Source organism: Gracilinanus agilis, chromosome 6 (assembly GCF_016433145.1).
Source record: "Gracilinanus agilis isolate LMUSP501 chromosome 6, AgileGrace, whole genome shotgun sequence".
Classification (NCBI taxonomy): domain Eukaryota; kingdom Metazoa; phylum Chordata; class Mammalia; order Didelphimorphia; family Didelphidae; genus Gracilinanus; species Gracilinanus agilis.
Genome location: NC_058135.1, coordinates 227,934,008 through 227,946,044, shown reverse-complemented (window position 1 = coordinate 227,946,044; position 12,037 = coordinate 227,934,008). Strand labels below are relative to the sequence as shown.

General features: G+C 47.9%; 1 protein-coding gene across 3 annotated transcripts; it reads right to left on the bottom strand.

Moving 5' to 3' along the window:
* Nucleotides 1-405: 405 nt before the first annotated feature.
* ITPA (inosine triphosphatase) lies at nucleotides 406-10,606 on the bottom strand. Of its 3 annotated transcripts, none has more exons than XM_044680414.1 (8): nucleotides 10,490-10,606; nucleotides 6,196-6,253; nucleotides 6,000-6,064; nucleotides 5,036-5,109; nucleotides 3,123-3,154; nucleotides 2,608-2,723; nucleotides 2,051-2,127; nucleotides 406-616 (listed from the first exon to the last, which is right to left on the bottom strand). In XM_044680414.1, the coding sequence occupies exons 1-8, from the start codon at nucleotides 10,553-10,555 to the stop codon at nucleotides 469-471; spliced, it is 636 nt and encodes a 211-aa protein (XP_044536349.1). In that variant the 5' UTR covers nucleotides 10,556-10,606; the 3' UTR covers nucleotides 406-468. The 3 variants fall into 3 exon arrangements, with proteins under 3 accessions (XP_044536349.1, XP_044536350.1, XP_044536351.1); XM_044680415.1 differs by having other exon boundaries at nucleotides 10,541-10,555; XM_044680416.1 differs by lacking the exons at nucleotides 6,000-6,064; nucleotides 6,196-6,253 and having other exon boundaries at nucleotides 10,490-10,605.
* Nucleotides 10,607-12,037: the final 1,431 nt, after the last annotated feature.

The window sequence follows — 12,037 nt, the reverse complement described above, 5'->3', positions numbered from 1 at the left end:
ATTCCTAGGGCTTGTCTCAGCTACACCACCAACTCCTCCCAGAATCTCCTCCCAAACCCTGACCAGCTGTTCTCCAACCTTCCCTGACAAACCTCCACCTTGGAGTTGGCTCTGATTCTTTTACTGTAGCCCTGCCTATGGGGAGCAGGCAGAAATGGGCTAATGATCCCTTTTCTTGTACTTTTTGGACGTTTTAAGATAATCATATTTGGATCCTTCATATACCTTCTCTGGGCCAAATGTCCCCAGTTCCTTCCATCCTCATAGGGTGTCACAGCCTCCTTTGGACACCTGACAGTTTGTCAGTGCCCTATCTCAAATGTCATCCCCAAACTGAACACCGTATTCATAGATGTGATCTGACTCAGAAGAGATTTGTCTGACATACGAAACTACAAGCCTGAGGCCAATTAAATGCTTTAATCTGGGAATGCCAACTTGTCCCTCCATCCTGATCCAGGGGGGCCTTCATGCTGCCCCCTCTCCTTCTCCTCGCTGCGGTACACCCTCCTGGAGCCTCTGGGGGCATCGCTGCACAAAGTACTCCTGGAGCTCATGAAGGGCTCGGAATCGGTGAGAGATGGTATTCTTTACAGCTTTGGGCATCTCGGCATAACTGCAGAGGGGGCAAAGGAGACAGCAAAGACGAGTAAAAGGTCCTGAATAGGGAGCAGCACTATGGCACAGAGATGGGGGCGGTGCAGTGAAATGCAAAGATCCTGCTACTTCCCGGAGGCTCCCTTTTATTACCACTACTAACTATAGTACTTTAAGGCTAGCAAAGTGTCTTCCTTGTAATGATCCTATGAGTTTGGCAAGGCAAGGATCATTTTTTCTCATTTTACAAATGAGGAAACTCAGGCTCAGAGAAACTGTGACTTGCCTGGGATCATGAAGCTGGTATTGGAGGAAGGATTTGAACTCATATCCCCTGACTTCAAGTCCAAGACTCTTTTCACCATACCATACTTTTAGCATGGGAGTGCAGCTAGAGCAGGAAAAATTTCATTTTATTTTCTACAACCCAATTTTAAATTCCTTTCCCCATTTTAGTAAATTTGGAGGGACCCAAAGCTTGCTAAATATAATCCACTAGCACCAAGGTTCACTGGGACTCAATGGAAATTTGGGTTCGTTAGCTCTGTCCCCTGTAAACACTGCTTAGTCCCTTAGTCTCACTTTTTCATGCTATCTCTGGGAGGCAGGAGACGTGTAGGGACCTTCTTTACAAACAAGACTTCAGTAGAAGAAACCACGAGTGACAAGCATTCAAACTGCCAAACTGCTTTGTGAAGCAGGGATGTCAGCCATCCTAAGGCTTTTCAAAGTCTCAGATGTCTCCAGAGCTGCCATGCCACTTCAGTGCCTGCCCTGGCCTGGCCCAATCCCTAGTTTCTCCCTTTTACAGCCCCGCCAGCACTAGCTCTCAAGAAGCATCATGGCCAAAATCAATGGACAAGCCCACTAAAGTCATGAACAACTTTTAGGAAAAATACACCCCTGATTTCTGTGACCTCTCCTAGGAAAAAACAACATAATTTGGGAGCAGCTGGGTGGCCCAATGGATTGAGAGCCAGGCCTAGAAATGGGAGGTCCTGGATTCAAATCTGGCCTCATACACTTTCTAGCTGTGTGATCCTGGGCAAGTCACTTAACCCCTGTTGCCTAGCCCTTATTGTGCCTCTGCCTTGGAACCAATACACGGTATTGATTCTAAGACAGAAGGTAAGAGTTTTAGAAGAAAAAGAAAAAATAATTTTTTAAAAATCACTTTTGGATGGCTTTTGTTTTTCACCTCCAATAAGCCTGTTTCCTCATTTAAAAATGACGAAATGATCACTCTGCAAGCTCCCTCCTGAATTCGGATATTCGGAGACTGTAACTCCCACTGCAATTATTCGATGTTCCGGGCTGCATCTGGACACCTCCTCTCCCCATCTGCTCCCCCCTTTTGAGCCAACAGAAAAGCCAGGAGTCATCCTGACCACCAAAGACCATACTGGCCACCGACACCCAACCCTACCCCCAAACCAAGAGCACTCATCCTCACGTCTGCTCATAGCCATCAGGCTGGAAACAAGGATCCCATCCAAAGTCCCGACAACCTCGAGGTTCCACAATCTGGCCCTGAGACAGGAAAATGGGAAGGAATCAAGTGAGATGCAGCCTTCCCACACGTCTACCTTGGCCCCAGCTCCCTTAATTCTGCTCCTACACTTTGGTCTTCAGCTCCCCAGACTTGGCCCCTTGCTCCTCAGACCCCTTTTCCTCTGCCTTGGCTTCTGCTGTGCCCCAGATAGTCCTGAAGCAGGTTCTCATCTTCCGTGTCTGTCCCAGTTTCCTGTTCTCTCTCTCTCTCTCTTTGCCTGCCTCTTCTCTCCCCCATTATCTCCACCCTAGGCTGCCTCCGTCTCTGTCTCTGTCTATCACCATCGACCTTGCTGGCAATCCTCTATCCAAGTCCAGCTGCCTTCTCTCTATTTCTGCCATCTACTCTTGCTGGCAAGCCATCTCTCCTGGGTTTCCAGCCTAAGGGGAACATCTCCACCTCGTGGTCCCTTTGGAAACTGCTGCCTGAGGCAGTGTGGGTGCAGTATGGCCACGTACAAAGGTCTGGCCCCTGAAAAGCTGTACGGGATCTTCTGGCCCGCCAGTGCTGAGTGCAAATGTGCAGAGCGCATAAGCTGACTTGTCTTCAAAGCCTGCAAGGAGCCGGTAGAGACCTGAGACGAGGAACACAAAATGATGGGAAAGCAAGTGAGTTCTAGGTCAGCATAAGCTTGCAGGAAGAGTGCCTACAGACAGGGTGGGCCAGGAACACTGTCCTAAGGGTAGGGAAGCCCATCTGGGCCTGCAGCAGAGCAATGTGCCAGGCCATCTCAGAGCTCCAAGGGACCATCTACCAAACCCAGCACTGTACAGAGGAGGAAACTCAGGCCCAAAGAGGAATAGGGACTTGTCAAGGGTCGCACAGCAAGCTGGTGGGGTGAGGGGGACATTAGAACCAGGGACTAGAATCCAGAACCCCTGCCTCCCAGGTCTGGGTTCTTCCCTAAGGCTCCCACAGGGACCTTCCCTTCTTCTCTCTTTGAATGGCTCCCACCTCTCCAACAACCACCTACCTTCAGGTTTTAACTTTTCCAGAAACCATTTTCTGCAAGACAAAGAGAAAAATCAGAAGGGGAAGGAGTCCAGTGACTCTCAGGAGATTCCTGCAGCCATATTGAAGGCCAGGGGGCACATGGACTCCTCTAAACCAGAGGAAGGCTCTGTCCCACCACTGTGATGGGCAGATACTGAGATAATATGGGTTTTGGTTCCTGACATCACTCTTTGGAGGAATCCTTCTTAAGGCGTGGATTACTTCACTGGGAAGTTCCTTAAAAACAGAGGTTTGTCTTATTTCATCTTTGTAACCCCAGGATGCATTGCCTTTCATAGCAGGCATTTCACAAGTATTGCTGAGCTGTGCTGTCTCTAAGTATGGATCTGTCTCCCTGGCTCGATGCTCCAAAGCCTCCTGCCCACATGGAGAGCTTCAGGCGATTGTCCTGTCAGCCCAGGAGCCCACTGAGGCAGGGTTCCTCTCCCTGTGTCACAGAGAAGGCATGGGAAGGGATCTGTCTAAGGTCACAGAGTGAGCCAGGGGAAGAGCTGAGAGCCCAGGTGTCATGACATCCAAAACTAGGGGCTCCACCTCACAGCTGGCAGCCACTGCCTCCGAGCCCCATCACATAGGGGCAGCTCTCGATGAGCTATTTGCAAGATGGGTGGAAGTCTAGACGTAGGGAGGGCTTTCCCATGCCAAGGATCCCTTTTACAAATATTATCTCATTTGGTCTTAGGTACCATTCTTATCCTCAATTTACAGTTGAGGAACCTGAGGTAAATAGAGGTTAAAGTAACTAGTCCAGGATCACAGAGCTAGAAAGTAGTGTATGAAGTTGGAATTGAACTCAGGGCTTCTTAACTCCAGACCCAGTAGGCTGTGCATTGCTCTACCTAGCTGCCTCAGACATTCCCTTCCAAGTAGGGGGCGCTGGGATCCCAGGGCAGAAGATCCTAGAGTCACAGATCTTAAAACTAAAAAGGAGTTTAAAGACCATTTGGTCTAAGTTTGTCATTTTACAGATGGGAAAACTGAGGCCCCAAATGAGGAGGTCTGTGGCTCATGCAAAGTCTCAGAGGCGTGAATGGCAGACCCACAGGTTCAATTCCAGATCCTCGTTCATTTGTGCTGAAGCCCAGTGGTGACTTGAGAGGCCTGGCAGGGTGGCTCTGGGAGGGCCTCTTGGACATCATCTCCTGAATGGAGCTGAGCAGGGTGGGGAGATGCACATTGTCAGGCATAGCTCTAAGGAAGGTGTAAAGGAAAAGCAGCCCTGCACAGTTTAAAGTCCCAAGTGAAGGTTTTTTTTTGTGGCTATAACAGAAAAGTCAGCTGAGCTGGGCAGGTAATGAAAGAAACAAGTGTCAAGAAGCCTCCATGAGGGTACGTTTGCCCTAAGGGGAAAGAGCACAGGAGAGAGAACTGGGCTGGAATCCTCCTGCTGCTTCTGCTGTCCAGAGTCCAGAGTCTCTGCTTCACTAGTGGCAAAATGGGGCTAATGCTTCCATGTACTAGAAAGAATGGGGAAGGAGGAAAGGCCAGGACATAAAATGTAGAACTGCTTTTTGAGAAGGATGTCGGCAGTGCCCCAGAAATGTAAGTCAGGAAACCCCACGCCCAGGGATGGGGCAAAAGATCCAGGAAGAGACAGTATGGAAAGGCTAGCCTGCCTCTTCCTATCTGTGACCTTGGGCAAGTCACTTGTCTATTCTGGACTTTGAGAGGTCAGACTAAAGGATCCCTCTTGGCTATGAACACTAGGGCTTGCCACCCCTGGGTAGCCATGAGAAAATGACAGCCCACCACCACCTGGGGTCCCCCAAGAGAGGTGCTGCCTGGAGATGAATGATTCAGAGCCAGCCTTTGGCTCTAAAAGGAATGTCTACTGGCCTGGCCAGGCCAGGCAGCAGTTTTTTGCCTACTCACATGTAAGGGCCAGGGAGGCCCCCCAAGGCATTGAAGCAGAGGCAGGTGTCCTCCACCAAGACGGGTCCCTGGACCTATGGCACAAAGACAACTTCATACATACCTTGCACTGATATCATATCAGATGGGTTCAGCGTATCCCATGGGTAAAGAGCCCCAGGAAGAATCTGGCCGAATTTGCTCTAATGAGAAGAACCCCCAGAACTAATCACTGAGAACTGGGAGAGAACTTGATGGCCACAGAACCCATCTCCCAGATTTCCTCAGACAAAGAAAGTGATGCCCATAGAAAGGGAGGAACCCAGACCCCAAGTCAAACCAGGAGGCAGAAGTCATCACTGGCTCATGCTTGGTAGTAACCCAAGTATTGGCCAGGCACAATCTCATCTGATCCTCCCCACAACCTGGTGAGAAGTTGGTGAACTTCTTATCCTTATCCCATTTCATTGATGAGAAACCTAAGGCTCTTGGGGTTAAATGACTGCTCCTAAGTGAAGGAGCCAGGACTAGCCTCCAGGTTTCTGGATTCCACAAACATGGCTCTGGGAGGTCTTGTCATCCCCCTGCTTAAAGTGATTAGAGGATTCCAGAGTCCTCTCCTCTTAACAAACTTGGGAGGCAGGCAATACAAATGTGATTTCCCTTTTAAAGACAGGAAAACTGGCAGAGGAAGATTTGAACCTAGGTCTCCTGTGCATTGCTCTTTCCCCTGTTCTATGATGGATCCCCTCCCACCCCCAGCTCTGCCAGGCCTGGGAGAGCAAAGAATCTGTCTTCAGAGGCTCCTTGGAATATAGAAGAACACGATCAACAGACAGGCCAGTTATAATACAGTGAGGCAGAAGGGAGTAAAGAATCTATCTGAATAGAGCAGTGAGCCCCAAACCCTGTTGCCAGGCCCAGATCTCCCTGATATCATCCCCTTCCCCCACCCTCCCTTATCCCTGGCAGGGCAGGACCCCACCTGTCTGGCTGCTTCCTGGCATTTTTGGATGGAAATCTCGTCCGGTTCCCCCTGGTATTCTGGCACTTTAAGGAAAAACAAACACACGCACACAAACAGACAGACACATCCACACACCACAAAAAGAGTTAGCTGCTGGGTGGGTCCTGGGGCCCTGGGAAACACCACAACTTTGAAAAATAAAATGTGGACTTACAGTCAATCTTCTGTGGGATCAATTCACAAGGGAACTTCTCTCCAAGGATCTGGACCACCTGTCTCAAATGAGAGGCGAGGATGAGTCCTCAATCGCAAACCCTGCTCTCTAGTTCCTCATCTCCTGCCCAAATCTCCAGCAGCTTTATTCATTCAAATTCCTCTGCCCAGTTTTTATAACTGGCCCAATCTAGACTCTCATCAATGCTCTAAGTATCACGCCTAGCCTCATTCTGCCCCCCGTCTCTGCTAACATCGCTTCCCCTTGCCTTCAGTACCACAACCCTCCTCACCACTCTTCCAAGTCTTCCTCTTTCAAGGAGAGAATCGACCCAAGCCTCATCTGCTCCAGAAATCCCTTGACTCACAGTTAAGTCATTTCAAAAGGCATTAAGTATGGAAGAGCCAGGTGGCTCAGTGGATAGAGAGCTAGGCCTAGAGATAGGAGGCTGTGGATTCAAATCTGGCCTCAGACACTTCCTAGTTGTATGACCTGGGCAAGTCACTTAACCTCAACTGACTAGCCCTTACTGTTCTCCTGCCTTGGAATCAATACTTAATATTAAGATGGAAGGTTAGGATATAAAAAAAAAAAAAAAGCATTAAGCACCTACTATGTGTCAAGTACTGGGGGAAACAAGGAAAGCAAAAGAACAGTTTTATGGGGAGTCACAACACATGTAAAAGCTCCAGTCAAGGAAGCTCCAGAGAAGCCACATTAGAGATATCGGCAGAAAACGAAGTGGGCTGGACAGGGCTCCCTGGAGAAGGCAAGAGTTCAGCTGGAACTTGAAGGAAGTGAGAAGGGGAGGGAGGGAGAGCATTCTAGGCCTGGGGAACAGCCAGTGACAAGATTCATATTTGAGGAACAGCAAGGAAGGCCAGTGTTGCCAGACAGAAGAGTGTGAAGAGGGCAGGAGGTAGAATAATAAACAGAAGAAATGGAAAGCTGGGGAAGGACAGCCTTGAAATACCATTCAGAGGACTTTATGTTTGATATCTTAGTGGCAGTAGGGAGCCACTGGTGTTTACTGAAGAGGGAAGTGGCAAGATCAGCTTTGAACTTGAAGAAGCTGACTCTGAAAGCTGAGAAGACAAACTGCAGTTAGGAGAGAAAGGTGGGAAGGGATCTGCCTAAGATCATACATTGAGTGGGGTGCCCCCAGGAGTCACAGGGAAGTTGGAAAGTGGAGAGGACTTCAGGCAATGATGACAAGTTCCACTTTAGACACATTAAGTTTAAGATGTGTAGGAGACACTTGCTTTTGAGATATCTGGGCAGCTGTAGACAGCTGTGTGGAGGTCAGTAGAAACATTTGGGCTGGATAAATAGATGGGAGAATCGTCTGCTTGGTAACAATCGCTGAATCCACAGGAGTTGATGAGAGCACCAAAAAAAGAATCTAGAAGGAGAAGAGAAGAGGACCCAGGACAGAGCCCTGGGGGACACCCACCATTAGCCTTGTCCTTGGCTTCTCTGTGGCATTGATCACCCTCTTCTCTCCAGGTTTTCATGCTTTACAATTTTGTGGCCTGGAGTCACAAAGACCTGAGTTCAAATCCACAGATTCTGATACTCACTAGTTGTATGATCCTGGGCAAATCATTTAACCTCTGTTTACCTTGCCAAATGACTACAGAATCTTTGTGGAGAAGACCTCAAAGGGATCAAGATGAATAAAGCAATCCCAAGTTGTTATGCATGTTGTTTTGCTGGTTGTAATTCCTCTTTCTTCACATGAGTCTTCTCAGGTAAAGCAATATATTTTTTTAACCCTTACTTTCTATCTTGGTAACAACTCAAGGGCTAGGCAATGAGGGTTAAATGACTTGACTAGGGTCACATAGCTGGGACATGTCTGAGGCCAAATTGGGCCTCAGGATCTCCTATCTCCAGGTCTGGTACTCTATCCACTGAACCACCTTGCTGCCCCAGCAATATCCTTAATCTTACCTGCTTGCTTCTCTCCTGCTGCCTGCTGCTCCTCTTCTAAACCTTCTCTTCCCAAACTCAATTCTCCTGCCCATAGGCTCTCATAAAGTGCCCTTCCCTCCTTTTTAACTGAGAAAACAGAATCTGTTAACTGTTAACTGTAAACTCTCTCCTTTTCATTGCTCATGATGCCTCTGCCCCTGGTCTGCTTCCAGCTGGTTGGCCTCTCTGCCTTTTCAAAATGACTTCATATTCTGTTGCTTCCTGGGCATGCTGCAGCTCCCTCCAGAAGTTGCTTGAGGGGAGAGGCTGTTGCTTTTTCACCTTGCTTTCATGGGACTGATCAATAACAGATACTTGAAGCATGTTTGTGGCATTCAGGAATGATCATCAAGACAGTGAACAAGGACAGCAGCAGAACTGTGAAATGGCTGCAGGAAAAGGGAGCTTTGGGCAGCCCTGAATGTTCCTGGGAGCAGAGATGTGGAGGCTGGAAGGTGGGAGGAGCACCAGGAGGAAGAGGGGGAGTCAAGCAAGAGCACAAGACAGGGGATGGAGAGGTCTGGCTTTCCAGGCTGGGCTACATGATACTCCTCTCCAAAACTGCCTCCCCCTGGGCTAATTAGTCTATCATTCTCCAGCCCCCCATAACAATCTATCTCCCATCTTGAGGACTTTGAACTGGGAAGATGCTGACCCTTCACCGGGGCTTCTCTGCCTCTCCAGGTCTTTCCTGGCTCAGCACAAATTCCACCTCCTTCAAGAGCAGGGGTCAGCAACGTATGGCTCTTTCTGCAGGAGCCATAAAGTCAATTTTTTTTCAGGCACTGTTACAGGAACCGCACTGTGAGCACTGTACGGCTCTCACGAAATTACATTTTAAAAAATGTGGTGTTTATGGCTCTCACGGCCAAAAAGGTTGCCGACCCCTGTTTAAGAGTAATTTCTTGATTTTTCTATTTGTTAGTGCCTGCTGCTCTCAATAATCATGTGTATATAGTATGTAATTATGAACATAACCCTAACAGACGACATCTATATCACCCTTTAAGTCTGCAAAACCTTGTGAGAAAGGTCCTATCATCACCTCCATTTTAAGTGTTTGGAAACAGACTGACAAAATGCTGTTTGGCTTTCAAAGCCCTCCATAACCTAGTCCCCTCCTGCCTTTACTTACTCCTCATACCTGACTCCCCAACACACAAGTCCACAGTGACTGGCTATTCCACAGACAAGATTCTCCACCCCCTGGTTCCGGGTATTTTCTCTGGTTGTCCGTCATCCCTGAAATGTTCCTCTTCCCTTCTGACTGATCTCCCTGGCTTTCTTTAAATCCCAGCTAAAGGGGGCAGCTGGGTAGCTCAGTGGATTGAGAGCCAGGCCTGGAGAAAGGAGATCCTAGGTTCAAATCTGGCCTCAGACACTTCCCAGCTGTGTGACCCTGGGCAAGTCACTTGACCCCCATTGCCTACCCTTATTACTCTTCTGCCTATTTGCTTCTAAGGCAGAAGATAAGGGTTTAAAATAAATAAATCCCAGCTAAAATCCAATCTTCTACAGGAAGCCTTCTCCAACTTTTTTTAAAAATCCTTACTTTGTCTTAATAACAACTCTAAGACAGAAGGGCAAGGGCTAGGCAATCACAGTTAGGTGACTGGCCCAGGGTCACACAGCTAGGAGTGTCTGAGGTCCCATTTGAACCCAGGTCTGGCACTCTATTGGCCACTTAGCTTCCCTTCCAACTCCTCTTAATTCTAATGCTTTCCCTCTTTTAATGATCTCCTACTTATCCTGTATATATCTTGTTTTGGATATATTTGTTTGCATGTTGCTTCCTCCATTTGAATGTAGTAAACTCCTCGGCGTTAGCATAATGCCTGGAGAATAGTAGGTACTTGATAAATGCTGACTGGGGTTAAATGACTTGGCCAAGGTCACTCAGCTGGTATCTAAGAAAGTTAAATCGAATTCAGGTCTTTCTCAAAGGGGCAGATTTGTGAGTCGGAGGGAATCTTAGATGTTATTTAGTTCAACGCGCCCATTTCCCAGATGAGAACTCCAGAGAAATGTCAGAGACAGGAGCCAAATGAATGAGGGCGTTCCTGATTCCAAGTCGCTAGGCTGCCCAGTGCCTAGGTCCCAGAAACAAGAATAAGAAAAAGAAGGAGATTTGGTCGGAGAGAGAGGGGCTCCGCGTGGGGGCGGGGCCAAGTGGGAAAGAGGCGGGATGCGAGTTGACCCCTCCCCCTATACCCGCATGTGCACGTGACATTCATCCCCTCCAGCCCCGCTCTGCAGTCACTCGAAATGATGGAGAAGGCAGGGTGTCCCTATCCCCTCTCCCATTCCCCGAGACCTTCACCTCTTCTAGCTTCTTGGCATTTCCAGTAACGAATACGATCTTCTTTCCCGCCAGCGACGCCGCCATCAGCCCTACAATCCGGCCTGGCTCTCTCCCTCCAATCCGCGACTAGCACTATTAGACCAATGGGGAGGAAGCAGGCGATGACGGACGGACGGGGGAGGGGCGGGGAGACGGGTCTAACGGGACCCAATCACGACCATCCGTTGTCACAAGTCACCTCTCCCTCAAAGTCGAGGGATTAAAGACATACCGACGGACCAATAACCGCGATGCGTAAAGTTCGCAGCGGTTCACGGAGATGTTCCTTTCTTCCGTTCACGTGATGACCAACTGGAAGGCCTCTCCCTAACTTCCAGTATGCTGGCTTTGGAACCTTAGGACTGTTATCCCTGTGGCCACCTTCCGGTAGTAGACCGTCGGGCGCAGTGAATTAAGAAGTTGGTGCCTCTACTCCCTCCCCTGTCTCCGTTTAACCTGGCTAAATGCAGCTACCGCTTCTTCCAGGAAGCTTCTGGAGAAAAGCTGCCGAGCTTCTCTCACACCTGATAAAACTTGGTCTGTTCACCAAAATGAAAGAGGTCGTCTCTTCTCTCCTTTCATGGAAGGGACAGAACCCTGGACACAAAATCCTTCCTTTTCTCCATCTGGACCTCCTTGCCTTCCTTCTTCCAGCTAAAATCCCACCTACAAGAAGCCTTTCCCTACCTTCATTAATGCTGGTGCTGTGTCTCTGTTATCATCTTTGGGCTTCTTTTAAGCCCCAACGAAAATCCTATCTTTTACAGGAAGTTCTCTCTAACTCCTCGTAATTCTAATGCTTTCTCCTAATTAACTCCTATTTATCCTGTATGTAACTTGCTTTGAGTATATTTGTTTTCATGTTGTCTCCCCCAACTTGGACTGTGAGCTTGAGAACAGAGACTGTTTTTTGCCTTTCTTGGCATTTTTTGTGTCTGCAATTGTGTAGGTGCTTAATAAATGCTTGTTGATGACTAATCCTGAAAATCAATTTCCTATGTGTGAGTGAAAGAGGTGACTTAAATTCCTCTGAAAAAGTGCTTTGAGCTTTTGTTAGATGGTCAAATCAGTATGAATGTTGGGTTGCCAAAAAAGTCCAGTTTTAGATTTCTTCAAGAGAAACAAGGGGTCCAAAATGAAATGTTGATAGTTGATAGTTCCATAGTAGTGCCCTAGTCGGTTTAGGATATTATATTGTTTCAATTCTAGATACCGTATTTTAGGAGGAATGAGCAACCAAAGGAAGGCAATCCACAATGACATTGTTGAAGGAGCTGGGAGTGTTTAGGCTGAAAAAGAGATGTTTTTGTGGGGAAGCCATAGACTGTCTTTATTATTTATTATTATATATTATTTTTAAATGGTTGTCATTGGAAAGAGACTTGTTTTGCTTGGCCCCAGAGGACTGGACTAAGAGGCAGATTTTAGTCTCTTGTAATGATAGCCTGTAGTCAATAACCAAAGACTCTAAATTTACCTTTGACTTCAGTATTCCAGGGACAACTGTTTTCCTTCAAGCTCATATCT

What these genes read in the sequence shown, in the direction of transcription:
- ITPA (XM_044680414.1), bottom strand. Translation starts at nt 10,555, where the DNA reads ATGGCGGCGTCGCTGGCGGGAAAGAAGATCGTATTCGTTACTGGAAAT. An exon ending in GATCCCACAGAAGATTGACT is followed by an intron (nt 6,065 to 6,195) that starts GTAAGTCCACAT and finishes TTTTCCTTAAAG; the next exon opens with TGCCAGAATACCAGGGGGAA. An exon ending in CCTGATGGCTATGAGCAGAC is followed by an intron (nt 617 to 2,050) that starts GTGAGGATGAGT and finishes CCCCCTCTGCAG; the next exon opens with TTATGCCGAGATGCCCAAAG.